The sequence below is a fragment of the Kryptolebias marmoratus genome, linkage group LG21 (genome assembly GCF_001649575.2).
Source record: "Kryptolebias marmoratus isolate JLee-2015 linkage group LG21, ASM164957v2, whole genome shotgun sequence".
Taxonomy (NCBI): Eukaryota; Metazoa; Chordata; class Actinopteri; order Cyprinodontiformes; family Rivulidae; genus Kryptolebias; species Kryptolebias marmoratus.
Genome location: NC_051450.1, coordinates 19,273,558 through 19,300,877, shown reverse-complemented (window position 1 = coordinate 19,300,877; position 27,320 = coordinate 19,273,558). Strand labels below are relative to the sequence as shown.

Sequence of the window (27,320 nt, the reverse complement as noted above, 5' to 3'; positions counted from 1 at the left end):
GGTAGTAGCTGACAGTCATCCTCAACACATACTATGAGTATTAACACAACTTGTGTGATGTATTTCTGGCAGATGGCTGTGGCAGCCATATTTTGTTTAAACTTTCATGAAAGGTGGCAGACGATATGCATTCTTGCAAGCAATGCTGCACTTTTAATTCAAAGTAAACTACTTCCTTCACCTCTCTGCCTCTCTATCTTTTTACCACCATGAATCAACAAAAGGTTGCACACGAAAGAATCCTGCTTTATTAAAACCTTATAACAATGTTAGAAGTTGCAGTGCTGAATTGTAATAAATAATTTGCAAAGAATGAAAGCTCCATGAGGTCTTGTCTCACGGGCAGCAGGAGGCAACAGGAGAGCCGTCTGTTTCTCAGCCTGGAACTTGTGAATCAGCCAGGCGTCAGCTCGCTCCTGATTGGCCCAGCCTTGAGATGTGAAGCGCTGGCAGCAGGCAGGCGAAGGGGGAGAGATGGTGACAAGCACCAAAGAAAGCCAACTGCTGAACTATTTACCGAACACTGAAGGAGCCGTGGTTCGTTTCCTGCTGAAGCTGCTCACCTGTCCTACGAGGAGGAAATCATTTTCCCCGGAGGAATAATGTACTGCAGGTAGGAGGAAAAAAAAGATTTTCACAAGCAGAAAGGGTTAGGAGGCTGGATCTGTTATTCAGGAATGTAGGAAAAATGCTAGTAAGAAGATTAAATCAGGCATTGCTGATTTTAGACTTGTTGAGGGTATTACTGATCGTTGAAATTATGTAAATTAAAACCTAAAGCGTATCTTGTGAAACTACTTTAAAATGAAATTACAAAAAAAATATACTCAATGAATGTGCCACATATTTATCACCTGCTGCTAAAACACAAAGGTGAAAAATGTATGTGTGTCTGAGTGTGCATGTGTGAGTGTCTGTCTGTTAGCAAAATATCTCATGGACTACGGGACAGATTTTAATTAAACATTCAGGAAATAATCACTGGATGTACCTCCACAACTGATGTAGTTTTGGAGTCAACCCAATTCAAGATGGCCACTACAGCTAAACCGCATTAGCCAACACAAAAATAGCTGTAACTCAGTCAGTTTTACAGATATTGAGCTAAGATTTGATGTGATGGCTGCTGAGAGTCAATCACAACACATACTTTGAGCATAACAACTTGTGAAGCTGCATGACACTATGCATAATGTTAATTTTAAAGTTGTACAAAAATGATTACAACTAACATTTCTCAACATAAGAACATCTTTGTCTAAAACTCTAAAATGAAAGGCGGAGGATGATATGCATCCCTTTAAGGAATGCTAGGCCTTTAACTGGAAAATGTTTGAATGCATTTATTGACCTGTGACTTCTCAGCCAGCTTGACTGATCTCTCAGCATGTCCCCAGTTAAATGAGAGGCTTAACAGCAAAGAGGTGTATTACAGTATGCACTACCCTTTTATGAATGGTTGTTCTGTATTTATTTACTTATTTCTTAATATGCTGGTGTGTGTTGTCCAGGGGTGTGTGCTGTAACCACTGGTCATCGGAGGAGAGGTTAGACGGGAAAACTGTCATCATCACTGGAGCCAACACTGGGATTGGCAAAGAGACAGCCAGGGATCTGGCAAGGAGAGGTACTGTTCAGCTGTCAGTCCATCGGGATCATTCACGTTGTTGTTTACATTTTTATTTATTTTTTTTATTTTTACAAACTTCCAACCTCTGACTCACATGCAGCATTCCACTCTTTTGTCCTGGATTTAAGGACCTTTCACTGCCCGGGTGACTGCTAGCTAATCTCGTTTTATAATCTCACTTGATCTGTCTGAGTGCAGCTTCGCTACATACAACGTAGTGGGGATATTTAGCCGTATCTGGGAAGGTATATTACGCCACAAACCTTAAACTCTGAAAAAATCAGAGAGCGTTGGGAAAGTCTTTACTTCTAGTAAAAACACCACCTTCCTTAACATTTTCCCACTGCAGCTGAAAACAGATGGCAGTGATGCAAGTCAGATGAGGCGTCAGAGGGACAGAGAGAGCATTGTGAGGGTCTGCTCCCCTCCTGAGCCAGGCAGACAGAATACAGACATGGGAAGGGTGCAAACATGCACCAGCACCCTCACACAAACACAGTAAGTAATAATAGAAACTGGCGCTGCATACATAATTGGATGAATGCTGAGTCAGCCTTCACTAATGTTTTCCTGTTCTTTATGTGTCCTCTTCTTTAAGATGCATGTTATTTACAATCTAACTGCTTCTGCACAGTTTGTGCTCCTTTAACCATTTCCTTCAGCTCATTCAGGAGCTGGGTACAGTGACTTTTGGTTTAGTAACTTTTATTCTTTTTATACTTATATTTTCCCCATAAAAATACACTAACATTTCTTCAGTTTCTTTAAAAACTCTGCTCTCTTTGAAATCTGCTTCAAGATATTTAAGCTGTTTTTGTCTTTTTATGCTACTTTTACTTTTTAGCTTCTGTTCTGTTACATTTCATTATTAGCCAGCCAGTTGCTACTTTTGGCCAGTCTTTTGTCTCTTTTAGATTTTAGCTACCTTTACCTTTAGCTAGAGTTCTGCCTCTTTTAGCTTTTAGCTACTCAGTTTCAACTTCTTGAGCAAATCTCAGCGCTCATTTTAGCTCATAGTCCAGTTTGTTTATTCGTTTAAAATACAACATGGATAATCAAATTTTATTATGTATGCTGAAACCTTTGAAAACCATCACTCATTGAAAAGTCTAGAAATGGTGAACTGCTTGGGTCTATAAGTGAGGGCGAGAAGAAATCGCTTTACCTTTCAGATGATGTTGGCCAGAATATTCTGTTTGCAGCTAAAAGCTGAACCGTTCGAGGGTAAAGTGAGAGAGGAGAAGTGAGAAAAGAAAGAGAACAAAAAGAATGATCACCTCAAGCATGGAAAAAATAAGACTGTACTTTGCTTCTGGAGAATCCACCGTCGAACAACGGCATCATCTATCAGTAAATGGGATTAGGTAATGACACAATGACAACATGATTAGATTTGCACAGCTTCATATCAGGCAGGGATATCTTCAGGCAGCTGCTTCCTGCAGCACCGAGGGAAATCAAACTGAATCAAAACCTTTTTGACTGTCTTGGTTAGAAACCTCTTGCGTTTTCGGTCATTTTGACATGTTGGCGAAGCAAAATGTGACATTTATCCACATGGAAGCGCCAAGAAAGCTCATTAATCAATCTGAGAACTCTATGATCGATTAGTCATATGATGGGTTACATTTAATGTGACTCACTGGCAAAATGTGGGAACAGTGTTTTTGTTTTGTTTTGTTTTCTGTTGTTTTTTCCCTCACATGGGAGCAGCAGAACAGGAACAAAGCCTCAGTAATGCGACGCAGATGCTCCGACTGATTAATGGCTCGCCCCCTTCTTTAATTGCAGGGAACAGCTATTTCAAGAGTGTGCGTGAGTTTGCTTGAGAGTGGTTTTGTGTTTTTGGGTGATGTGCTGTCTTTCTATATTTAAGTGTTTGTTTTTTTTCAGGGTGTGCATGCAAATTTGTGTATGGGTGAGAGTTGGAATGCGAATGTGTCCTCAAAACCCCCTTTCTGTGCTCATTAAGGAAAATGTGCCACAATTTGTGTCGGAAGCAATAAGAATAGCACAGCAGAGAGAGGGTCTGAGTTCATGTGAGGAGAGCAGCCAGTTAAATGAGTTCCTGAGCTCAGGGATCATTAGAGAATCATCAGAGGTACGCAGACATTTGGGGACATCATTACTTACTTTAGGCTGGTAGCTTTGTTTGCATGCAAATGAGCAATGCCACTGTAGTTTTGAAGCCTATTATTATTTGGGTTAAATTTATTGCAGTAACACAAGGCTGTCATGAGGTGCATAATATTTAGTTACAGATGACAATTTTAGGTCTGAGCCAAATGAAGACCCGAGGAAGTGACATATGAGGAGATTGAGCACATACAAACGTATTTCCTGGGCTACTGTATCGTTCGAGGCGCACCTGGAAGGAACAACATGTGGAATGGGGAATAGTTTGCGGTATTTTATCAGATTCATGACGGTCACTCCTGTTGTTTTAGGTGCCCGCATCATCATGGCATGTAGAGACCTGGAGAGGGCAGAGGAGGCTCAAGACGATATTGTGGAGGACACAGGAAATGAGAATGTAGTCATCAGGAAACTGGATTTATCTGATACCAAGTCCATCAGGGCTTTTGCTGACCTCATAAACAAAGGTAAGCAGTGAACATTAAATATATGGTTCATATTAGCCACAGAACAGTAAAAGGGTTAGTTTTGGCTCAGGAGAAGAGTCTTAGCTGTAAAGTTGTTTGTTAGAGCTTTGCATGATGTTGCCACCACCACCACCACTGGTTTTGCTTTTTATTTCAAATCTTATGTGGTACTGTATATTCCTTTCAGAGGAGAAACAAGTGAATATCCTGATAAACAATGCAGGTATCATGATGTGCCCCAACTCCAAGACACTTGATGGGTTTGAGATGCAGCTGGGAGTCAATCATTTGGGTAAGTTGCACTGAATGTCATCTGTCTTGTATATTTTGACTAACGTTTAAATTTTACATCCTTGTCATTCTTTTTCAGAAAGGCTTGTTTGGTCTCAGTAATTTATTTAACAAGAAAGACAAATTACAAAGCGTGAAGGCAGGTATGCAAGCTGACAACAAAATCAGGAAATAAAAACTTATTTATTTCTTCTATCTGTCAGCGGATTTTTAAAAAATTGGACAATATATTCCTCCGTCTCTGCATTGTTTTGGGCTCTCTGTCAGTGTGAACACGCGGTCCTGCCCACACACATATGGACTCCCAGATGCACACATATAAACACACAGGCCTTCAAAGGTTCCCAAAACAACCTTTGCATATGCACATCTGAAACTGTTTTTTTTTGCAGATTTTCAACAGTTTAGTTTGTGCAGCACATTTGCGATACTCTATTTTCCAAATAATTAGGCATAATTCTCCTTGATTAACTAAATTTTCTTGCTTACAACACATACTGGTTTCTTTTTCCACAACTCACTATCAGATCAAATGAATCAAAAACACAGAAATGTGGTGGAGATTCCACTTACTGTGGATGCATTGTCACAGATCTGTTTATTTTATGTTTGAGAAGCCAAGTCAGGTCCACTGTATGTGTAAGCCACTGAGTATGTGGAAGAAAATCATAATAAGTTCATCTTTTTCCAGCTACTGTGTTTCCTGCCTTCCCTTAGGTCACGTTCTCCTGACCTACCTGCTGCTGGACCTGATGAAGCGTTCAGCTCCGGCACGTGTTGTTGTTGTGGCATCGGTGGCCCACACCTGGACTGGGCTTCGACTGGATGACATCAACAGTGAACAGAGTTATGATGCCATGAAGGCCTACGGACAGAGCAAACTGGCGAATGTCCTCTTTGCACGCTCTCTTGCCAAGCGGTTAGAAGGTGAGGGAGAGATTTTGAAAAAAACATGAACAGATATACATTTCTGAATTAGAGGCACTCATTGCAAAGTATGAAATTGAACATAAAAAGTTACTCTGAACTATATCACAAGGTGCAGTTTAAAAGAGTTTACTCCAGTAGTTTTCCAGATATATTTAAGGAAAAGGAAAAGCTTGTTGTTTTTCCTGAGAAAGGTGAGTCAGACATTAATTTCTCATAACTTAATGAAGGCTAACAAGTCCCATGTGTTAGTATAAGTGGGCTGTACTTTTCTAGGTGACTGTAGGAGCCTGTGTATGTCTCGCAGGAACTGGGGTGAGTGTTTTTTCCCTGCACCCGGGGGTGGTACAGTCTGACCTGTGGAGGCACCAGCATCAGTGTATCCAGGTAGCAGTGAAGATTTTCAGAATTTTTACGAAGACAACAGTGGAAGGAGCACAGACCACCATCTTCTGTGCTGTGGAGCCAGGTCTGGAGAGCCTGAGTGGACGCTACTTCAGGTGACTATTAGCTAATGAGCACCAGCCTCGTGCTGCTTGGGGTTTCTATTAGGACAGTTTAATTTAGTCGTGGTTTTGCTGTTTTGAATTATTTAATAGTTCCACACCAGAGTTATTGCCCTGCATGTAATGAGCACTTCCTGTCACTGTTTGCATTCAGTGACTGCGCTCCCGCAAGCTGCTCCAGGACGGCTACAGATGATGACTTGGCCCAGAAACTGTGGGAGGTCAGCTGCAACATGCTTGGCATCAGCTGGCAGTGAAAAGCAGCAAATGAACTGCACAGTGACAGATACTGGGCCCCATGTGTGAACATCACATTTCACAAGCACTGTTATGCACTTTTATAGATCCATCAGTGTGTCTCTTGTGATAATTATGTCTTTTAATATAACTCAGAGTGAAGTCAAATCCAAAACTACTTAGACTGCTCCAAAGTTCTTCATTTTTTTTAAACTTTTATTGTGGACAAATCGTATCGTAATAAATTATGTGTAAAAATGGCATAATGTAAAATGTGGCCTTTTTTTAGATGTCAGTTTTTGTAGAAATTTGAAAATCTCACTGTGTTATTTTTAGTATTTTAATTGTAAATGTACTTACTGAAGATGGCATGTTTTTATTTAGTTGGTTTTGTCTCTACAGAGAGCAGATGGTGTTCTGTCATGAGGAGCTAGCCAGCACGGACTGAATTGAGCACTGAAAGTATCTAATATATGCCACTTAAGATTTTAATTTTGCAGGTTCATAATCAGGGCATATTTTATTTGACAATGAGCCATTTTGTCCTTGGAGCACCATGCACTGAGTCCAGCTGTATTTGTCACACAAACACAACCAAAGTTTGAAAGTCTGACATTAACTAAAGAGGCTTCCTGTAATAACTATAAAATGCTCAGCATTGCTTGAATAAATGCATATAACTCGGCACCTGTCATGTCAGAGCTATAAACTGAAATCATGTTTTGTTGAGAATGGACAAAGTTTCAGTCATTTTACTTAAACCTTGGAAATGGCATTCTGCACCATCTGCTGCAATATTACCAGATGAGTATGTCTTGTGAATGGCTCTTAGCCACCAAATTTTAGCTCAATATCTGTAAAACTGACAAAGTTATAGACAGTTAGGGTTTTTAAGTTTACTTAGCTGTGGCGGCCATCTTGAATTTGTCTTACTCTGTAAATTACCAAATTTATGATACTTGGTAGAGGCATAAATGTGAATTTTGAAGGGGTTTCCAAACTCACCTGTGGCCCCGTAAAAAGAGTAGGGAGTTGTATTTCATATTTTTATTAATTATTCATGTAGACCTTGAGGTTGTTCAGTTTAGCCTTTGTGCAGCTGTTACTGACTGGACTTGAGTTTGTGTTCCTGTGGATGCCTACAGTCTTGTAGATGTGTAAAAGCATAGCCAAAACTTAAAGCTTAGTTGTTTGCTGCGCTCAGGGAGAGAGTACAGATGATACGAAGTTCTTCCTCTAAGCATGGAGCAAGTGCATGTTGAAAATCTTGCATTGATCAAGTCTCTGCTCTTTTTAGAGCTCGCTGTTTTACTGTGTACATTTATTGATGAGAAAAAAAAATCCAGTCAGTGTATTTGTATGTTTTCATAGAGCAGTTTTACTGATTTTGATTGTATTACCTGTTCTGTTTGTTCAGAGGATTTTGCTCTAAGTTTTCTATGATAAATTGCAACAGCATGTGGTTACAAAGTGTCATCAAGGCAGAGACTGGAATGATGTGACAGCATGACATCATGTGAATATTAAAATGGTTAAACTTTGAAGCACTTTGTAGACTCTTTTATCATTTACCTTTGGTTGTATTTATGCAGCTGTTTCATAAGTTAAACATAGTTTTGAAGTTTTAGCCAGTGGCACTAAAATAAATGACTGAGTTTTGTTACCCTAGCTGTTATTTCATTAAATAGACATGTATAAAAATATATCATAAATGTTCTGCTGCCAACACAGCTTAGTTTGTCTGGAAGGAGACAACTGTGAACAAAATGCCCGAAAAAGAAACAGCTAATCTTAATCTAAATCACATGAGTAATTATTACCTCAGGAATGTGGTGAGAGCCAGAAAAATGCCTACAGCAGTCGATTCAACACCTAATGGTTCCTGTAGATGTGATATAGATAGAAGATAGCGACCATTTCATTTACAATAGTAATGCACAGGTGGACATTAAAATTTTAAACACTTTCCACATTCTATTCATATTATAGATCTGTTCAGAACAAAGTTATTTTTATCCAGAATGATATACCACAGAGCAAAGTTTGTACAGAAGAAAAGTTTCATCAACTCAATAACAATAAGTATTTACGTGTAATAAATAAATAAATGTCCAATATAACGTGTTCATCTATCCCAGTTTTTTTTAGATTGCACATATGACACTGGTAAATGCATAATACACAGAATTTCTACAAAACTACAATTTAATGTTTCTGTAATAACTTAAGCCTTAAAAATAATTCAAGTTCAAAGATCCCTTCTGGCTTTTATTTTTGTATTTCTTCATTTACAGCAATGAGCTTCAAGTAGCATTTCAAAGTAACAATCATCTGCAATGAAACCTCCTGGCCTGCAGGTGGCAGCACAAACACTCAAGCAAACCGGAAAAACAACAACAAACGTTGTACGCATGCGCTGTGTAAGTCTACGTCAGCTCTTCTCCGTTTTCTCTTCTTTAACTGTGGAAAAGCTACGTGGCCATTTCTTCTCTTACTTGCTGCCTTCTGGTTCGGTGCTACGTGGAAAACAGGTAAATTAACAAACATTTTAAACCAATTTGTATTTTTGTCTTTAAAAACATGAACTATTTTGATTTCGGGTATGTTTTATGTGTATATTTAACCGTGTTGGTCGGTTTTAAAAGTAGCTACTTCGTAGCACTGGTTGTTAGTTTACGGTTTTTCTTGTACCGTTTTAATCGTTTTATGTCACATCTTTTTTATTGTTTTATGAGTGTTTTATGAGACATTTTTGAATATAATAGTAAACGTGTATAAGATACATCAGGTTACTGATAAAGAAGTGAATGAAGCGATACAAATTTGTACATGATGGGTCCGCGGCAGCACTTTAATTAAATCAAGTTTTGTGATTTTTATGCTTGACCTCACTTTTCTTTTTGCCTTCAGCCCAAACAAGATGGATCAGGTGATGCAGTTTGTTGAGCCCAGCCGGCAGTTTGTCAAAGACTCCATAAGGCTGGTGAAAAGATGCACAAAACCCGACAGAAAAGGTGAGGTTTTTATTTATATAAGTGCCTCGTTTTGACTGACATTTAAACTACTGTAGGAACACAAAGGAGGTATTTTCAAGCATGTCTGACAGAGTTTTGTCCTCTTTTAGAGTTTCAGAAGATTGCCATGGCGACAGCAATTGGGTTTGCCATCATGGGTTTCATCGGTTTCTTTGTCAAGCTCATCCATATCCCCATCAACAACATCATCGTGTAAGTACTGAACACCCGAACGCTTCTAAGTATTCTCCTGATGGTTAACATGTTTACACTGCTGAGCTGTTTGACCGTTTTTCTTTAATGTAAAACTGTGTTGAAGTACTTTTTTGTGGAAAAAGTTCCCTACATACTTTGGCATTGTGCAGATTTTCAACCAGCCACTGTGTTTTAAGAACACTTAACTTGTTGAGCTTCATTATAAACTTGTAGATTTTATAAATTTAACACTTTGCACTGTGACTCTAAAGTGGCAGAGTGTTTTAAACCCTGTCATGCTGCTGCAATCAGTAAGTTTAAACACCTTTTTGTTCAAGGCAAATGTCCATTTAAAAACATTAGTACATGATTGTTAGGTGACTGCATACAGGTGCTCTTTGGGCTGTTTATAATAGTGCCAGGATTAAAATTCAGGTGTCATTCATAATTTTTATTTTTGAAAAGTGGCTTTAATGCTTTGACCACATCTGTATTTGATTCAAAGACATAAACTTAATTCATAATTGTATATTTTTAACTTTGTACCACACTAAGACATTAAAAAACAAACACACACAATGAAAGTTTGGCCGTCTAAAGTCAGAATAAGCTCTGTCGTTTACACTGAATGCATTTCAATATCTTCAGTTTCTAATAATTCTTATATTTCTCTTCTAGTGGTGGTTGAATCCTGATCAAGCAAAAGCGCAAAAAAGTGTTATTGGACCGGTGCAACATTTTTACATTCTGTTCTCAACATCTATATTTCGCCATGTAAATAAAATAAAACAAGTGGAAAGCCAGATACTGAATTCTGTTTTTAATGCAAAATGTTATCACTGTCAGTTTGTCAATAGAAAAAGGTTTGTTTTTGACATAAACCCATACAAAGAGGAATAAAAAATAGGCACTGTTTGCTCACCATCACAGGGTAAAATGATGCTAATCTGCTTAAAAATTCAAGTCTAATTTATTTATATAGCACTTTTCAGCAACAAGGTGATACAAAGTGCTTAAAAAAGTCAAGCATGAATATAATATTACTGTTAATAATGTGAATTTTACATATAAGAGGTGCAAGGCAGGAGCAGCAGCTGGTCGCCGTTTCTGAATTACACATAAACACATATTTTCCATAATACTCATGAAAGCATGATTAAAAAAAAAAAAAGAGAAATATATAAAATATTTCTTTCACTTCCTGCGTTTGTTATTCCCCATTTTGCTTGATGCCCATGCTCCAAAGCAGAGGCTTGTCCGTGGTCACGGTCACGACATTCCTGGGCTTCCCGGCAGCCGTGGGCTCGTAGGTGTTGGAGGTGCTCAGCAGCTTCCCAAACTGCAGGACCTGGTTATCTGGACAGAGCAGAGGGACACCGTTACCAACGGATGCTATTTCTAATTTAGACGATTTGAAAGCAAAGACTTAGTCATCCATAGTAACGTTTAGACTTTAAAGTCACTGACCAATTTATAACACAACTGTCTTATTTAAAAAGATTTGATATGAAAATTACAGTCTTTTATGCAAAGTCTGCTGAGAATAATCCTTTCTGGTGAATGAGGAATATGAACTCAAAGATAGAAACAGATTTTCAGGTCAGTTGCTGTTTTATGCAGCCAACCAGTATTATTTCAGAGTGGATACTTGGAGTTCTTTAGACTTTCAAGGTTAATCCATGTGAATCCAGTCTTCTTTATTCTTACTGGTGCCGTCTTCAAATTAAACCTAAGAAGGAAATGGTGCTACTTTTACTAACATTTAGTTTTGGGTTCTCATGAAGCTCAATCTAGTCCTGTGGTCAGTTTAAGTGTAAATAAATTGAGCTGAATTCTGAAATTAAAAAAAACCCAAACAGATTCAACACTGACCTCAAGTGGTTACAGCCAGGAAGTGGTTATCAGTTTGTTCTCTAAGACTAATTCTGCCATCTGTTGGAGCGTTAGGCCTGCTGTGAGGAGCTTTGCTGCAGAAAACTAAGAGTCATAATTAGGACTACTTTTTTAGCTTTATTACCCTGACTCGCAGCATGAATAAGTCTTAATTTTATGATGTTGCTGATCATATTTGAAAACTCTGAATGTCGTCACTACTTTCATTTCTCTAATTTAGCACCAGAAGATCAGAGCAGAGGTCTTTAATAGATTCCCAAGGTTTGGGCACCAAAATTACCCGTTAATAGGAATTTCTAGAGTTTTTGCTGCACAAATTCATGAATGCAAAGAATCTATAAATAGATCATACGTACAGAAAGTGCTGTCATGCCAAATAATTGGTCTCAGAGGAACATAAGTCATTGACTGTGTGTCAAAAGGTGCAAATGGGTAAAATATGAAACGGTGCATCACCTTTTTCTTTCAATTATCAGTTACATTTATTTCTGCTGCATTAGCTGTGAATGGAGCTGCTGGATCGTGTCTGATCTGCACCTAGAACATTTACAGAAGGCTACTCTGTTATTCCTTCACTCCTATTAGCATCACCAGCAGATTAGATATTGCATCAGTGCACGACTGTACACTTCATCAGTGTCTTCTTTAAGTGCTCCCGCTAATGTCGTTATCTCCCTGCAGCCGAAGGAGAAAGGGCGATAATGTTTTTGCCCTTGTCCACACGCGTCCGTTTGTCTGTCGTGTTAGCAAAATATGTCATGAATCACTGAGTGCGTTTTAATGAAACTTCCAGAAAGTAATCAACGGATCTACATCTACAAGTGATTAACCTTTGGAGTCAGTCTAATTCAAGATGGCTGCCACAGCTAAATAATCTTAGAAAAACACATAAATGTCTAAACTTCAGTTATTTTTACAGACAGTGGGATAAAGTTCAGTGTGGTTGTAGATGAGAGTTATGCTCAACACGCATTTCAAGCTCTACACACTGCACAACATCTTTGCTTAAAACTTTGGCATTAACTGTTGGCGTTAGCAAAATATCTCATGAACAACTGGATGGATTGAATGAAACTCTCAGCAGGGAATCACTGGATGCACGTCTACAACCGATTAACTTCAGGAACGAACCCGACTCAAGATGGCCACCACAACAAATCGAACTTGGCACCAAAATGGCTGCGATGAAGTCAGATTTACAAACACTGAGATCAATTTTAGTGTGGTAGTAGCTGAGTGTCATCCTCAACTCATACTCTGAGTTCTAACAGATCTTGCATATTATTGAGGAGGTTTGACCAGAAGGCTGAAACACCCTCCCCCTTAAAATGATTGTCGTTTAAAAGGCGGCGGGTGACATGCATTCCTTCAGGGAAGGCCTCTCACACGTGTTCTTATTTGAGGGAAGGTCTTTTGGAACCCGACTGTCTCAAACCTGCAACAAATCCAGTCTCTGTAGGTTATTTCCCTTGTAGTCTTGATCTCTAATGAACTTTTTCTTGAAGTCACCTTGAAGGAATTGTGGGTTCTGGCTGCGTGGCGTCAGCAGGGTTTGAACCCGTGTTTGACAATTAGGGCTCTGAGTCCAACAAAGTGGGCCAACAGAGGTTCTGTTGTCAATCATCTCGACCACGTAAATTCTTCTTTAGTCTTGAAAACGCCTCCTTGACCAGTGACACCTAAGTACCAGTCTGTAATCTCTCCCCCACTTTATAGACACTTAACGAGTCATTAAGTGTCTGATGTGTGAAGATCCTTTAAGAGGTACTCGTTTCTTACGGGTGACTTTACATAGCATGCTAACGTGTTTCTGCAGAAGAGTAAATCCACTCCTTTGGTTTCCATCCACACCCAACCAATTATTAACAAAATAATTTAGATCCAGGTCAGACAAACAACAAGAATATGACCTCAATTTTGTTTTGTTTGATTATGTCTTGACAATTACGCAAATCAAATCAACTAATGGTGTCATTTTTAACAATTTAATTTATTTATTTTATATTTTGATAACTCCAAAACTCTTGATTAACACTAAAGATGTAAATTTCAGATCTTGTAAATGGAATACGGATCTCGTTAAACCGTATTTTTAGTTTTCTTTGGGAGAAGAAAGACTAATTAGCCGCAAGATGACAGAATATTGCACACTAAACCAAACACCTTCCAATCTACTAAAGTTGCTTTTGAAGATACATTTTTTTTAAAAAGAACACAAAAATTTAATAAATATATTAACATGCAAAATGAAAAACAACGTTTGAAATAATATTACCAAAAAAAACACAAAAATAAACACAAAAGAACAAAGACGGGAGGAAACAAAGCAAATCATTTGTCCACAGGCACCTACACGCACATCAAACGGGGACAAAGAAAAGCCCCATTCTGCTTCAAAGACTCCCAAACAAGAAAAGGTATTAGAACAGCTTGACTCAGAATGGAGAGGATAATAATCCTTTTGTGAAGTTAGGTTACTTAATAACTGTGTGAGCACAGAGCCACAATCACTATGCCACGGGTGTATGAGAAGAACGTCAGACTGTGCCCAAGTGCTGGTGCAAAGTTCTCTCTTGGCAGGATAATGGCCCTCCAGCATGTTTTTAACCAGCATGAGGTTGTCTAAGAGCTGGAAAAATACAGAGTTATGTGTGAGCAAACAGGTGCACTTTGCACGTCTCTTTGGGAGGGTCAAAAGTGAAACGTGCAGCCCCTTAAAGCCATTTGTCCTCCAACCTCTTTGTATGAACGTTATGGACCGAAAAGAAAAAGATTCTGCAAAAAGTGGAACATCCTTGTTGTTTTTATGCATTTTAATTACCCACTGCCAAATATAAAGGTGGAGCGATAAGGTTTTTGCCCTAGTCTCTGTGAGTTAGCAAAATATCTCATGAACCATGAAACTTTACCATACCACTTTTATTTCTAAAGCACTTAAAACAAACATAACAGCAGACCAAAGTGTTGTACAGAACAAAGTAAAAGTGAAAAGAAATGAAACAACAATAGCAAGAAAAATAGGAGCTACAGAAAAATATTTAATTAGTACGAGTTAAAAAGTGAAAGATTAAGACACAGACGATAACTCACTGGTAAAAAGGTAAAAAAAGTGTTTTTAAACTAGTTTTAATAAAAGTTTCTGAAAGTACATTTACACCTGATAGACCTTTGAAGTCAATCTGATTTAAGGTGGCCAAACACAAAATTGGATCTAACTCAGTCAATTTGATAAATATTGAGCTGAAGTCTGGTAGTAGCTGAGACTGATGCTAACTGATTGCACAAGATTTGTGTTTAAAACTTTACCATTACCTATTGCAATCAATAGTTTGTTATCAAACTGTCAGTGGGTGTACATCTCCAACAGATCGACTTTTGAAGTTAACCCAATTCAAAGATGGCCACCACAGCCAATCAACCTTTGCCTACATAGAAAGCTTAAATTTGGTGTGGTAGTAGCTGAGAGTCTTTCACAATATACTCTAAGTTCTAACAGATCAGGTGTGAGATACTGCATGAGATTGCAGTTAAATTTTTTTTTTAAAGTTTAACCAAAATGGCTACAACTTTCATTTCTCAACAAAAGATGATCTTAGTCTAAAAAACTGGCATGAAAGGTTACAGGCAATATGCATTCCTAGACTTTTAATATATATTTATGTCTGTCTGCAGTCTAAAAGGCTCCACATTGTCACAGAGTCATTCTAAGACTACCTTGGGACTTTGACATTTTATTACAATCAGAGGAAACGTCAACATGTTCAACTCCGGATGTTTCATAGGGAGAAAAGCTGATGCCAGGAGTAATGATCGGAGCTACCACCAGGGGCAGCAGAGCTCAATAATAGGAGCAACTCTCAACAGGATGGCAAATGTGATACCTGCATTTACTAACACACACAATTGTTGACTGGGTCCACATCCATTTACCAATCTCCACACGTGTGTGCGTGCTAACTTTACAGATCACAAAAGGCTTTCAGATAGCTTCATTAGTAATCCCCTCCTCAAAGCTGATAGCGATCAATAATGGCCCCCCTCCCCGTTCCAGAGGGGACCGCAAAGAGCGTCGCACCCTCCAGTGATAACAAAGGAGATGTTTGCTGCCCCTAATTGCATTTCCAGCGCCACAGCCGAAAGGGCCCGTCAGCTGTAAGTAGCACCGTATTTACACAACAAATTACCCAGGAGAGAGGCAGGAGAGAGCGAGGAGGGGGGAGGGGGGTGTGTGTGTTGCTGACGAGAGAAGAGATTTGCAGACACTCACGCTGCAGTGGGCAGGTAGAGAGAGGAGTTATGGCTGGTTGGGGCCATTTCTGAAAGATAGCGAGGACTGTTGCTGCTCTATTTTTGCCTCTTCGTAGTGGTCTGTAAAGAGGCTCTTGGAGGACGTGTTAAAGGTGCTGGCCAAAGCAGTTTCAGCCACTTCAACATCAGAAGCAAGATGTAGTAACTATTCTATTACCAACCCATCCGTTTATGCAAACAAACAAACAAACAAAAAAGTAATTTAGAGACAGTTTGGGTTAATTAGTTTCACTTTGCACCAGTGTGGAGGCAGTAAGTCACTGGGCTGTGACTGCTGGTGCTGAAAGGAGTCTCCAGAGTGTCCTGTGAAGTTTGCAGGGGGTCTGTTTTCCTGCTTGAGTCATTGAGGGTGTCTCCAACTCTTTTCAGGATTTTAGCTCTCCTCTGACAGAAAACGTGCCCAGGTCTAAAAACTATGTTACTGGTCAAAATCTGCCTATTGTTGGGTCTAAAGAGTACTTCAGTTGATTAAATCCTAAACGTGGGGGTGGCTGCTGAGGTGGGTACAAAGCAGGCTGAGGTGGGTACGAAGTGGCAGGAGGTGAAATTAGAGGTCGGCCAATATATTTTTTATGGCCGATGCAGATGTTTAGAAACCACGGCAGCCGAGGACCGATATACAACACCAGTTGTTTTTAATCAATATTTATTTTTCACTAAACAAAATACAACAATAACTGTTGAACCTAAATAAAAGTATATTTAATAATAATCTTAAATACTCAGAATTACTTTCCTCAGTGCAGTAAACTGGGGAGAGCGGTAACTCTTGCGAATGCCATTTTGTTTGACTGATTTGTAAAACACTTTGGTCAACTTTGCTTTTACGTTCTATATTAACATTTACTAAATGCACTTAAAATAACATCTGGCAGCAAAGCCATACACGTGGTTTCCTAAACTGAATGAATATCCTCAACGTTTAATTTTTTCCTTTTGAAAACTGGCACCTGCTGGGCTCCATACACTGATATGTAACACCTAATCACTGTGATTTGAAAGCATAAAAAATACCGGTAGTTAACAAAACAACAACAACTGCTTATCCTACTATTTTGAAGAGTCGACAGATGTGAAAAGCTGAGTTTGAACTCTTTTGAACATGATGTGAAAATCTACAGCAGGCCAGCAGAAAGTACTGCTATTTTTACTGATTTACAAAAACAAGACAGCAGGAACATCAGCTGATCTGAGACCTAATAAATGAGGAAGTTAAATCTGGCTGCAACACGTTCACCTCTCAGCACTGTGTTCTGGTTTCTTGTGCTTTTAGATGAAAATAAAAAACAGAAGGAAAAAATCCATCAACAAATTTGGGAAACTGAGCCTCACCGTAATCTGCTTCAAGAATAAAAAGATCTGGTCGATTCAAACCAGCTGCTTCTTTTTTTTTTTTTACTCTGCATTGTATCAAATAAGCCAACTTAGAATAGATAGCGAACATGTTATTTGTGATCTCTGAGTCCTTGTTGCTCCCCAGAGACTCAGTATCGTCTCATTTTGAATCAGATAAAAATTAATTCAAACCTGATGTGTTCTACTTTGCAACTGCAAATACGAAAAACAGAGGAGCCAAATATAAAAACAATGAAAAGGCCTAAAAAAACCCAGATCTAACCACAAACTGAAACAAACCATTTTCTTTCCAATTATATCCGAACATGTTAACCAAGGCGTGCGTCTCCTTTTTGCTCTGACTTGTCATGTAGAGACAAAACTCATTCGGTTTGGTGGTGGATCCCTGCTGTCCTGCTGAATGCTGCGATCAACATTCATTATGCTCCACAATGGGAAAGAGAAAATCATTTTCTATAAATTGTGTTTGTTCAATATTAAGCTGTCAAAATTACAATAAAATGAGGTGAATGTGTCGTGTTTCAATATACTGCAATCCACAGACAGAACAAATCCTATACACAGATCAATCTGATTAAACTCGATGTGATTGTGTTTTTTTCTGCAACGTGGGAATAAGATATACCGAAAAAAAGAATATCAATATAATTTATTTCAACATTGATCCACAAAATAGCACTTAACAAAAGCAGTATAAAATGTAGAAGCAGAATAAACAAATACATTTTTGAACACTACTTGAATATATATAATGTGTGAAGACAAAGAAGCTTTTGTTTATCACAGTCTATCAGCGTGTGATTTCAGAGCAGCCGTCTCATTTGTGCCATCCACCTGACATTCTCCTTATATTTAAAGCCATTTATTGGGCCAGACACGAGCCGAGATGAGCAGCGGTGGTGTTAGCACCATCTGCTGTGCCACGATAGCCGCTTCTATTAAATGCCGCCGGGGTTTTAAAAGGGTGAGGTGACAAACCTCGTTCTGGCTTAAGTCGACCTTTTGATAAGAAAAACTCATCTCTGCAGGGACCTGCGCTGACGATCCTTTGAGAGACGAAGTTGCAAACGCGCAGCAGAGGAAATCTGAGGAGTGTCATTGTGACGAATAAATCATTGTTCGTGGGATTTGCTTGATTAAAATGTTTAGTAGACTACTTTAGTGTGTGTTCTTTGCCACGAATACTTAATGTTCTTATAGTTTCAACATTAAATATGTTGTTCTATTGTGAATAACATATGGGTTTGTGAGATTTGCAAATAATTGCATTTTGTTTTTATTTACAAATCCCGGTTGTATGTGTGACATAGTGTCTGTCTACTTAGCTATATATATATATATATATATATATATATATATATATATATATATATATAGTTGTACAAGCTGTTTGTGTATGTGGCTCATCTCCTTGCTAGTCTGCAGTTCTATTGGGGGTTCTAGCAGCAGTTCACATCAGTGTGCTCTTCATTTCCCCCTCTCTGCCCCTGCGTGTGATGTGCACAGTGTCAGAAATCTACAGATCCATAAATAAAACCATAAAACAGCAGTTTTCCCTCCTGCTGCCACACTCCGCTGCTACAGAATACATACACTTTTCATTTCCCTCCTCTAGGACCTTGGTGAGCATGAGGGATGGAGAAAGGGAGGAAATTAGAGGGGAGACGGAGAAGACGAGGTGGGATGGGAGGCTACAAGGGCAAAGAGAGGGGCCAACATTCTGTAGAAATCTGAAGACGAGGAAGCGAGCGAAGAGTTCATGTGTGGAAGAGGTGAAAGAAAATGTACAACAGATAGAAAAAGGGGAGAAGAGATTAACACCTCGAGACTGAATCTCTGAAAGAAAGAGACAAAACCACCAGGCGTGAGTACAAAAACATGAACAGAACGGAGATGTGAAAAGAAAAGCAGGAAGCCAGAGTGCACGTTTGCATCTTGAGAAACAGAAGGAAAAGGAGAGATGTCTGCTTCTGGCAGGGGCACTGGGGAAGACCTCACTGACTGAACCAACTTTGTCCGACATATCTGTGTGTCCGAGGACAAGATAAAGTACGCTGCTTTGCCCTCGTTTGAAAATGGTCCTTCCAGTATTTCGAATGCTTCCTGAATACTGAAATATCAGGCTGCCCTCACTTCTCCAAGCCTAATAAGCATAGCTAAAATCAGTCTCGACCACATTAAGATTTATAGCTTTTGAATGCACATCAAAATGTTTTCCTCCTGCTATTTCAAATATTTCACTTGGAATTCAAATAGCTGCTCTGTATTTTTAATGAAGGATTTTGGTGAGTTTCAATATGAAATAGAGAAAACCGAGGAAAAAAAAACCCTCCTGAAACACTCATTCAACCAAAGTGCCTGTGAAGGGCAGAAGCCATCATCAGTTCTAGTTATAGCAAACGTAACCTTATCCCTTCCACTGAGTATTAATTATACTAATTAGGCGATACAGAACATATTCCACGTGTCTAAATTGTCAAAATAATGCATATCTGTGGGTTCAGTGATTCCTGCTGTTCAGAGTGCAACTAAAAATATGGAACATGTAATAAAGTCCCTATTAACACACTGTCTCATTAGCATTCTAATGTGTTTTTGAAGGCGAACATTTCATAAACAGCATGCTCTCATTAACAGCAAGGGCAAGTTTGCTAATCTTGCCCAAAGTTTACTTTTAATTTAGAAATTTCAATTGCTTTGGCTCTCTAAGAGACTTTGCACATAAAATCCATCTGTGCTCGTGTGTTTGTTTTTTATCAAACTCAGCACCTGTCTATGTTGGATTCGGGCATCTTCTGGTTCACTAGTTTTAAAGTGTGTGTTTGCGGCTGCTGGTTCCTGCAAATTTTGGTAGGGTCTCGATGGTTGTCTTTGTGAGCATTTAGGTGACTTAGATTCTATAGGGGTGTAGCGATCCATTCGGTACGGGCCTTTTGGTTCGGAACCACGTGTCTTCATCAGAGTCTGGGACTGATGAAGACACCAGTTGTGTTGAAACGTTCCTTTGTTTGCAGAGAAAATTGATAAATGAGCTCCAGTTTATTTTGGAACACTGTTCTAACCCTCAGTGTTGATGTGTTGTTGATTAGGGAACATGGATGTGTCGTCACATCACTGGAATAGTGAAATGATTCTTTTTTTTCCCCCATCACATAAAGTTATACTATTCGGAAGGTGTGATTATGGCACATATCCCAGTATTCCACAGCAAAGCTTTCTGCATAGAATTCTTGGACAAAGTGATCATAAATCTTAAGATCTATTTGAACAAATATGGATCCTCTAATAAAAAAGTCCAGGATTGTTCTGATTTTTCTGGACATTTTAATAATTTAATACTATTTCACAGCCCAGACCTAGCAAACATGAGCCTTGAGTTAGAAGCAACCAGGATTTAATTTGCATTTCAAATTGAATGGAAACCTTAGCCTCCACAGATGTTCTGTCATCAGCTGCCTGACATGCATTGTGTGTGCATTTATAACACATGTGTGTGCACGCACCCACAGTAAACACATCCCCATACTCTGCCACGCAGTGAAACACAAAGAGGTGTGCACGTGCACACATGCACGGCCACTAATACCAAACTCAAGTGTATAAGAGCCACATTCATACCCACCCACACGCTATGCAGGCAAGAGATAGTTTCTGGATGACAGCTATTCAGATTTGTTGTTCATTGTGATCCGCACTAAGCCACAAACATCATGACGAAGCAGGTTTAAGCACACACAATTAAACCGTACCAGAAGCCATAACTCAGACCACGTTGCTGCAGGATGAATGCTTTTTAATATTAAGCTGTCAGATGGGAGAGGGCTGAGTCACATGAAATAACTACAAAGATTTTCCACACACCAGTAAACCTCACACACAGACACAGCACAGGAAAATGCTTTGTCAGTCACAGATGGAGACTCATTGTCTCACCGACCTTCGTAACCATCATAATCAGTATAAGAGCTCTGCTTTTAACTTACTGAAATCAAGTTTGTGGTGATTTGAAAGTCCTTTAAATACTCGTTCGGAGGAATTTCTTTCAATATAAATAGCTCTTGACCCCTGTCTTCAAACAAAGACACATGACAGTTAGACATGAATAAGAGATATAATGAGTGTTTAAAAAGGATTGCACAAATCCTGGAGCATGTCAACTGCTGTTGTTTTATGAGTTCATCATAAAACTGCTAATACATGTTCAGTTTTCAAAATCTTTAATCAGGAGTGTGAGTTATTTTAATCCTAAGTAACACACTGTATGCAGAATATGATATTAATATTAGACAAAATGTGCAGTCTCACTGAGTGCATGCAACTTTCACATTATACATATCCTGTACATGCCAGAAAAGCCACAGAAAACAGATCTGCTAAGAGAAATAAGCTAAAACAAGAGCCAACTGATTTAATGTGTCAGCCGTTTCAATTTTGTTCATAGGAGATGGGTCTGTTTGGCTTAAGTGCATTCATAAATGAATGCACGAAGCTTTAATCATTTTAATGACTACCAAGAAAAGGTTTATCTCTCTAAATAGCCTTCATGTCATTAATGGAAATACACAATTCTACAAAAGCAGTGTCCCAGAAAGCCACGGTAATAAGAGGACATTAAAAATAATTTCATATTTTGGGCTCTAAAAATATTTGATTTTAACTCCCCAACACCCACTACAAAACACTCATGTGCAACTCTTTAAATATTTTTAACACAAACATAACCGTATATTTTAATATTCAACATTGTGGCTTACAAAAACTTCTTTTGATCTTCTCTCCTTAAACCAGTCATGCCTGCTGCCTTTTACTGAAATCAGAACTCAGATATTTTCCTTATCAACAGGAAAGCATTATATGTACGGGAACTCCAAATATTCTCATCAGCTGACTGAACTTCTTAAAGATTCAGTAAAGAAAAATGCTGTAAAGTAAGAATTAACTCACATATATCAAGTTTATAACTATTGATTTACAACACAAAGTGAATAAACTGAACACAAATCTAAATCAAATCAATATTTGGTTCCTTTCAAGAATCATAAATTCTTCTAAGTACACTTGATCACGATTTTTGAAGGGAGCTTAGTAAGAAAAATGATTCAAACATCCTGGAGAACAAACCACAGATGTTCTGTTGATGCTGAGATTAAGGCTCTGTGTGGACCGTACCATCCCTTCCAGGATTCCTTGAATAAAGGTGGTTTTCAATGACATTGGCTGCATGTTTGAGGTTGTCGTCCAGCTCTAGAATAAATTTGGGGCCAATCAGTCCTGCCTGATGGCATTGCAGTATGGATAAGTACCTGCTTGTATTTCTTACTAATGAGGACACCATTAGCTCTGGTCAAATCCATAACTCAGTCTGCAAAAATTCACTCCCAAACCTGCAAGAACCCTTCATCATGCTTTGCTGCTGCTTGCAGACACTCATTGTAGTACCACTTCTCGGCCCTTTAGCAGACAAGCTGCCTTTAAATACAGCCCAAAATTTCCATTTTTGAGTCATCAGTCCAGACCACCTGCTGCACAGCAGTTCTTATGTTTTTGTGTAGAGTTGACTCACTGTGTTTTAATTAACATATGCAAATTATGTAGGGTTTTCAACATAACTGACATAGTTAACTACAAAAAAATGATTTTTTACGTGTCTTATACAGAGCATTAACAGACTCTGGTCATAAAGAACCATGTAACATTTTTTTTTTTGGGCAACTGCAATACATGACTGAGTCATCGGGGGACAGTATTATCTGTTTGCAAAGACTGCACAGTCTTCTGACAAAGACAAATGCACTTTGCACCTTTTTGGTTCAAATGACAAAAACTACTTGCAAATTTAATTCAATTCCATTCAAAGACCTTTATTAGTCCCAGAAGGAAATTACATGTTATTATTAGTTTGTACTGTTTAATTCATTTCATTTTTTGTAATGGTCAAATTAAGTAAAATTAAAATTAATAGGTAAAAGATAAGTTTCAAATAATCTGTTTCACAGATCAGAATATTAATTTTGCTAAGGAATTATTAATTAATTAGGAATTATTATTATTATTATGTTAATGCAAAAACCTCAGGGTGATATTCCCTGGTAGGCAGACTGAAGCAGGTGAGGTAAAAGATGTGCTGGCGCCTAAAACAGGAGGTGGACCCACAAGGTAGCAGACAGATTTAAATATCTGTTGACTAATTGATTCATAAAAAAGGGACCTATTAGTCAACTATCAAAAGAAATCATTATTTGCAGCCATACCTGTTTGGCATATTTAGGTAATCATAAATCTCACCATAACTTTACAGAACTTTTAACGTTTTGCACATTTACCCTTAAGAACCAATTCTAGCTTAAAGCCAAAAAAAAATCACCCAAAATATTTGGATTTCAGATTTTTCTTTTGTTAGATCGCTTTAAATATTGCTAAAGTAATACACAGTTAAAACATGAATAAATATGCATTTCTCACATGGGTTAAGAGTTTATCTCTTTATCAAATTGGTGAGAATCTCAATATTACATGTTAATACTTATTATTTGTTTAAACTTTTTAAATAAAGTAACATATTTCCAGAAAGTCTGTTGTACTAGTGGGTGCCTGAGTCTGGTCTACAGTATGCACAAGAACAAAAGAGAATATAGTGCTGCAATGTGAAGCTGTGTGTCACAGAAGATTAACAATTTGAGCTCATTGGTTTGCCAAGGTTGTTCCTCATGATAACTGCATGAAAAAGCAGAAAATAAAACAGATTATTATTATCCTTACTATGGCGCTCAATGACTTAAATATGCAATATCAGTACGTGTATGGCTTGTCAAGCCGAATGAGTCGCCAACTCTCAAACACTGCTGAACATTAGAATCACGGTAAATAAATCCACAAAGCTAGAGAGAGTGCAGAGTGACCCCCATTCGCCAAATAACTGTAGGAATTAATGTGTTTGAATGCGCACACACACAAAAGAACAGTGTGGTCTCAAGGTTGCTGTGCAAGAACCAAACATGTCAGTGGTTTCCAGTGGGTAACTCCTCTCCTACTATCACAGTTATGGAGATTCAATGACACCCCACCGTGTCAGATTAATGTTACAGTGCTTATTTGCAGTGCCAGTCATTTTCTGTGGGGGAAGGCAAGGTCAAAAGAATGCACTGCGGCAAAGAAACAAGAAAAGTGCAGACCAGGGCCACTTTATGGGAATAAATGGTGCAATTATTTAAGTATCACTTTGGGCTATGCAGTCAGAATTTGGTTCTGGTCCAACAAGAACTAGTTCTGTCATTCTGTGTGCAGGTATGACATAAATATAAAAAAATTAAAAACGTAAAGAATTCTGAATAAGCTCTGGTATCAGCAGCCCAGCTTGAGCTCAGTAAAGGATATAGAAGGAGCTTTGGTCTGAGTCTTATGCTCCAAATATTGAAGCTTGGAAAAAGTGCAAGAAATATTGCAGGACGTGGATTAATGAAATTTCATTGAACTAAAAGCTTTTTTTTTCCTGATTGAAATAAGTCTTAAAAGTCAACGATCACAGAAAGCAAAATATTCCAAACTAATGTTCTGCTGACATCTTCTCTGTTTGCACTGAGATTCTGGTCCAGACCTACTGTAAATCCCATCTATAATCCTTAAGGAAAACTAAAAACCAGAGAAATTAGCATTTCAACCTTTAGGACTGATATATTGAAAGGAAAGTTGTTCAAAATGCCAGTGGAGCATGCAAAAAAAGCTTGTACACAATGAGATTGCTGTGATTACAAATAAAACCCTTTTATTATTTCTGATTACAGATAAACGGTGTGGATAGTCTTTACCACTTATATGCAAAATAAAAACCACTATCAAACTAAGGTGTTTACATAATTTTCTTTCTCACATGTTTTTTTTTTAATTTGCTCCAATTCCCTGGGCTCCAGCGGTAATGGACTGCACTTACCTTTGCATATACAATTAAGCCTGCGATCGAAGCCTGCAGATAAATGCACAAGACCTGAAAAGTTGTACCTTTTAAAGGTTTCACACTTTTTACACTTTTAACCTCCCCTGAGAGCTAAAGACTTTTGTGTGCATGTATGATCAAGCCTTTACCCTGATCTCTTTATGAAACCAAAAAACATCCTGAGGTTTGACCTGAATTGTGTATGTTTGTACATCAGGGGTCCTTACACACTTCATGCCTCGCATTTTACATTATAGATTAATGCAATAAATCTTCAGAGCTGGATTTTGTTTGAGCAGAGCAAGCACACGAAGCTAAATCGGCACACCTTCCACAGATGGTTGCCGAATTTCCTCCAAGGAGGAAACAGATGCAGTGCTTGACATTTAGGATGATGACAGCGTGAACAACAACAAAAAAGAGAGACCTTTGGTGATGTGTACATGACTGCACTACAGTATGAAGCAAAGAGGGCGAAGGGGATAAAACAATTTAAAAATTTAGTTGGCTTCCAAGAATAATAATACAAATCTATTTAGATACAGAGATGGTATAAGAAGTCATCAGAAGAAGAATGGCAACTGCCTCACTTTCCTACCTCAATGTTTACCTTATTAGATATGGCCTGAAGAGAGCTCCAAACTGTAGCAGATGGGGCAAAGCCAGAAGCAGAATCCCCGAAGCATGTCAAGGCAGATGTCACAGGCCACGAGAAAACTGCTGCCACAGTGAAACCAGGGCGGGTGGGGGGGCATGGAAAAGAAACCATCCTTGACCACAAGTAATCGTCTCATTTGTCTCATTTGAAAGAGGATGGATGCACGGTCAAGGCAAGAGGGACACTTTTGGAAAAAAAATGTCTTAAGACTTATAAATGTTTTTGCCATTCTCTTAAACTTAGGACATTTAGGGTCTTTTTAATACAATCGTTTGAGATTTGTGTTCATCGACACCTTGTCAAGAAACCAAAAAGCTATGCTGATGCAGTTTAAGAAGCCATATTGGATCCTCAGCAGATTATAGACTGGTTTCATACAATCAAGGTTATGCTGTAAAAACAAACTAGAGGGAACCTTTAAAAATGTATTCTGAATATGCCCACAAACAGATATATGCACGGAGCACAGGAATCACTATTGCATCTTAGTTTTAAAGCCTGGATCAGGACTTTAAAGAGACCTACCATTACCTGATAAAATGCACATCAGCTGCCGGCTTCCATACTAAATTTTCATAAACAAAATTGCAAAAATATAACACTCAGAGTATGTGCTCTGAATGACTCACAGATACTACCACAATAAAATCTTAGCTCAATATCTGTAAAATGGACTGAATTATAGCCATTTTTTGTGGTGGATAATGTGGGTTAGCTCTGCCAGACATCTTGAATTGGATTGACTCTAAAGGTTATTCAGTTGCAGATGGTAATCCAATTACTTTCTGAAAAGTTTATTAAAATCCATGTTTCATTGGAAACTTTGGCAACAGACAAACAGGGTCGATACCAACAGTCAACGGTAAGATTTTAAGCAAATATCTTTCACAATGAGTAGCGCTATCCTGGATGTTTCATTAAAACCAGTCCAGTGGTTCATGAGGTATTTTGGTAGCAGACAGATACATAAACATGCAGACACAGGTAAAAACATTATCATCCGCTTTTGCCAGCGAGCAAAAAAAAGTCTATCATAGTAGAAGCAGATAGTCAGAATGAAGCTTTTTATGGCAAATATACAAGCCTCTGCCATAATAAAGCAGAGTGGAAAAAGAAAATGAGCAAAGCTGTGCAAACCCATTCAAGCACAAAAAAACATCTCGCCTGAGGTAGTTTCTGTAATCTGATATCAAATATTTGGAACAATAAAAGAAAAGAAGCACAGAGGAAGGAGGGGAAATCAGGGAACTAGAACTTCCTGTACAAAAAGAAAAAAGACACAATATCTTGGTTTAAATTGACTACATTACAGCTGAAATTGAATGTGCCCATGTGTTGAGTGTGTGTCGCTGTGAATGAATGTAAGCTTCAGTTAAAGGCTCCCAACATGCTTCCCAATAGTTTCCATAATCTGTCATTTCCTGCTGTGTTAGCATTCAGAAACATCAAATGAATGAGGCGGCTGACAGGTCTCATTCTCTGCCTCTCATATGTCATCCTGTCACAGTCTTCTTTTTTTTTTTCTTTCTTTTCCTCACTGTGCTCTGACTACTTTGCCAAAAATCTTTTTTTTTTTTGATTTTTTATCTCCTCACATTTCTTCTGACTCAGCCGCTCCTACCCTGTCACCTCTCTGTTTGTCTCTCTTACTGCCACATCCTTTTTACATTTCACCAGAGACCACTTTGGGTGCTGCATTTTTATACGTGAAAACAGGCCAAGCAGAGTTTCTGCTGATGGGGCGATACTGGATTATCAGACCATATAATTTT

General features: G+C 38.4%; 3 protein-coding genes across 5 annotated transcripts in view; 2 read left to right on the top strand and 1 right to left on the bottom strand.

Annotated features, from left to right (window-relative positions):
- The first annotated feature begins 431 nt into the window (after window positions 1-431).
- Window positions 432-7,864, top strand: zgc:112332 (uncharacterized protein LOC553712 homolog). Of its 2 annotated transcripts, none has more exons than XM_017428444.3 (7): window positions 432-613; window positions 1,512-1,627; window positions 4,078-4,233; window positions 4,421-4,525; window positions 5,242-5,451; window positions 5,759-5,951; window positions 6,112-7,864. In XM_017428444.3, exons 1-7 carry the CDS (start codon window positions 603-605, stop codon window positions 6,212-6,214), a joined length of 894 nt encoding a protein of 297 aa, XP_017283933.1. In that variant the 5' UTR covers window positions 432-602; the 3' UTR covers window positions 6,215-7,864. The 2 variants fall into 2 exon arrangements, with proteins under 2 accessions (XP_017283933.1, XP_017283935.1); XM_017428446.3 differs by lacking the exon at window positions 432-613 and adding an exon at window positions 1,980-2,128 and having other exon boundaries at window positions 1,506-1,627.
- A 704-nt stretch (window positions 7,865-8,568) lies between these two features.
- On the top strand, window positions 8,569-10,208 carry sec61g (SEC61 translocon subunit gamma). Its single transcript, XM_017428449.3, has 4 exons — window positions 8,569-8,725; window positions 9,105-9,208; window positions 9,319-9,421; window positions 10,082-10,208. Exons 2-4 carry the CDS (start codon window positions 9,115-9,117, stop codon window positions 10,089-10,091), a joined length of 207 nt encoding a protein of 68 aa, XP_017283938.1. The 5' UTR covers window positions 8,569-8,725; window positions 9,105-9,114; the 3' UTR covers window positions 10,092-10,208.
- Window positions 9,479-27,320, bottom strand: part of tpk1 (thiamin pyrophosphokinase 1) — a 74,604-nt gene continuing 56,762 nt past the window's right edge. For both annotated transcript variants that reach the window (XM_017428447.3, XM_017428448.3), the window contains exon 9: window positions 9,479-10,759. In XM_017428447.3, coding sequence (XP_017283936.1) covers window positions 10,614-10,759 — 146 coding nt within the window. In that variant the 3' untranslated portion in view covers window positions 9,479-10,613. The remainder of the gene's footprint in view (window positions 10,760-27,320) is intronic.

What these genes read in the sequence shown, in the direction of transcription:
- zgc:112332 (XM_017428444.3), top strand. An exon ending in TGCTGACCTCATAAACAAAG is followed by an intron (nt 4,234 to 4,420) that starts GTAAGCAGTGAA and finishes TATTCCTTTCAG; the next exon opens with AGGAGAAACAAGTGAATATC. An exon ending in GCTGGGAGTCAATCATTTGG is followed by an intron (nt 4,526 to 5,241) that starts GTAAGTTGCACT and finishes GCCTTCCCTTAG; the next exon opens with GTCACGTTCTCCTGACCTAC.
- sec61g (XM_017428449.3), top strand. Translation starts at nt 9,115, where the DNA reads ATGGATCAGGTGATGCAGTTTGTTGAGCCCAGCCGGCAGTTTGTCAAA. An exon ending in CACAAAACCCGACAGAAAAG is followed by an intron (nt 9,209 to 9,318) that starts GTGAGGTTTTTA and finishes GTCCTCTTTTAG; the next exon opens with AGTTTCAGAAGATTGCCATG.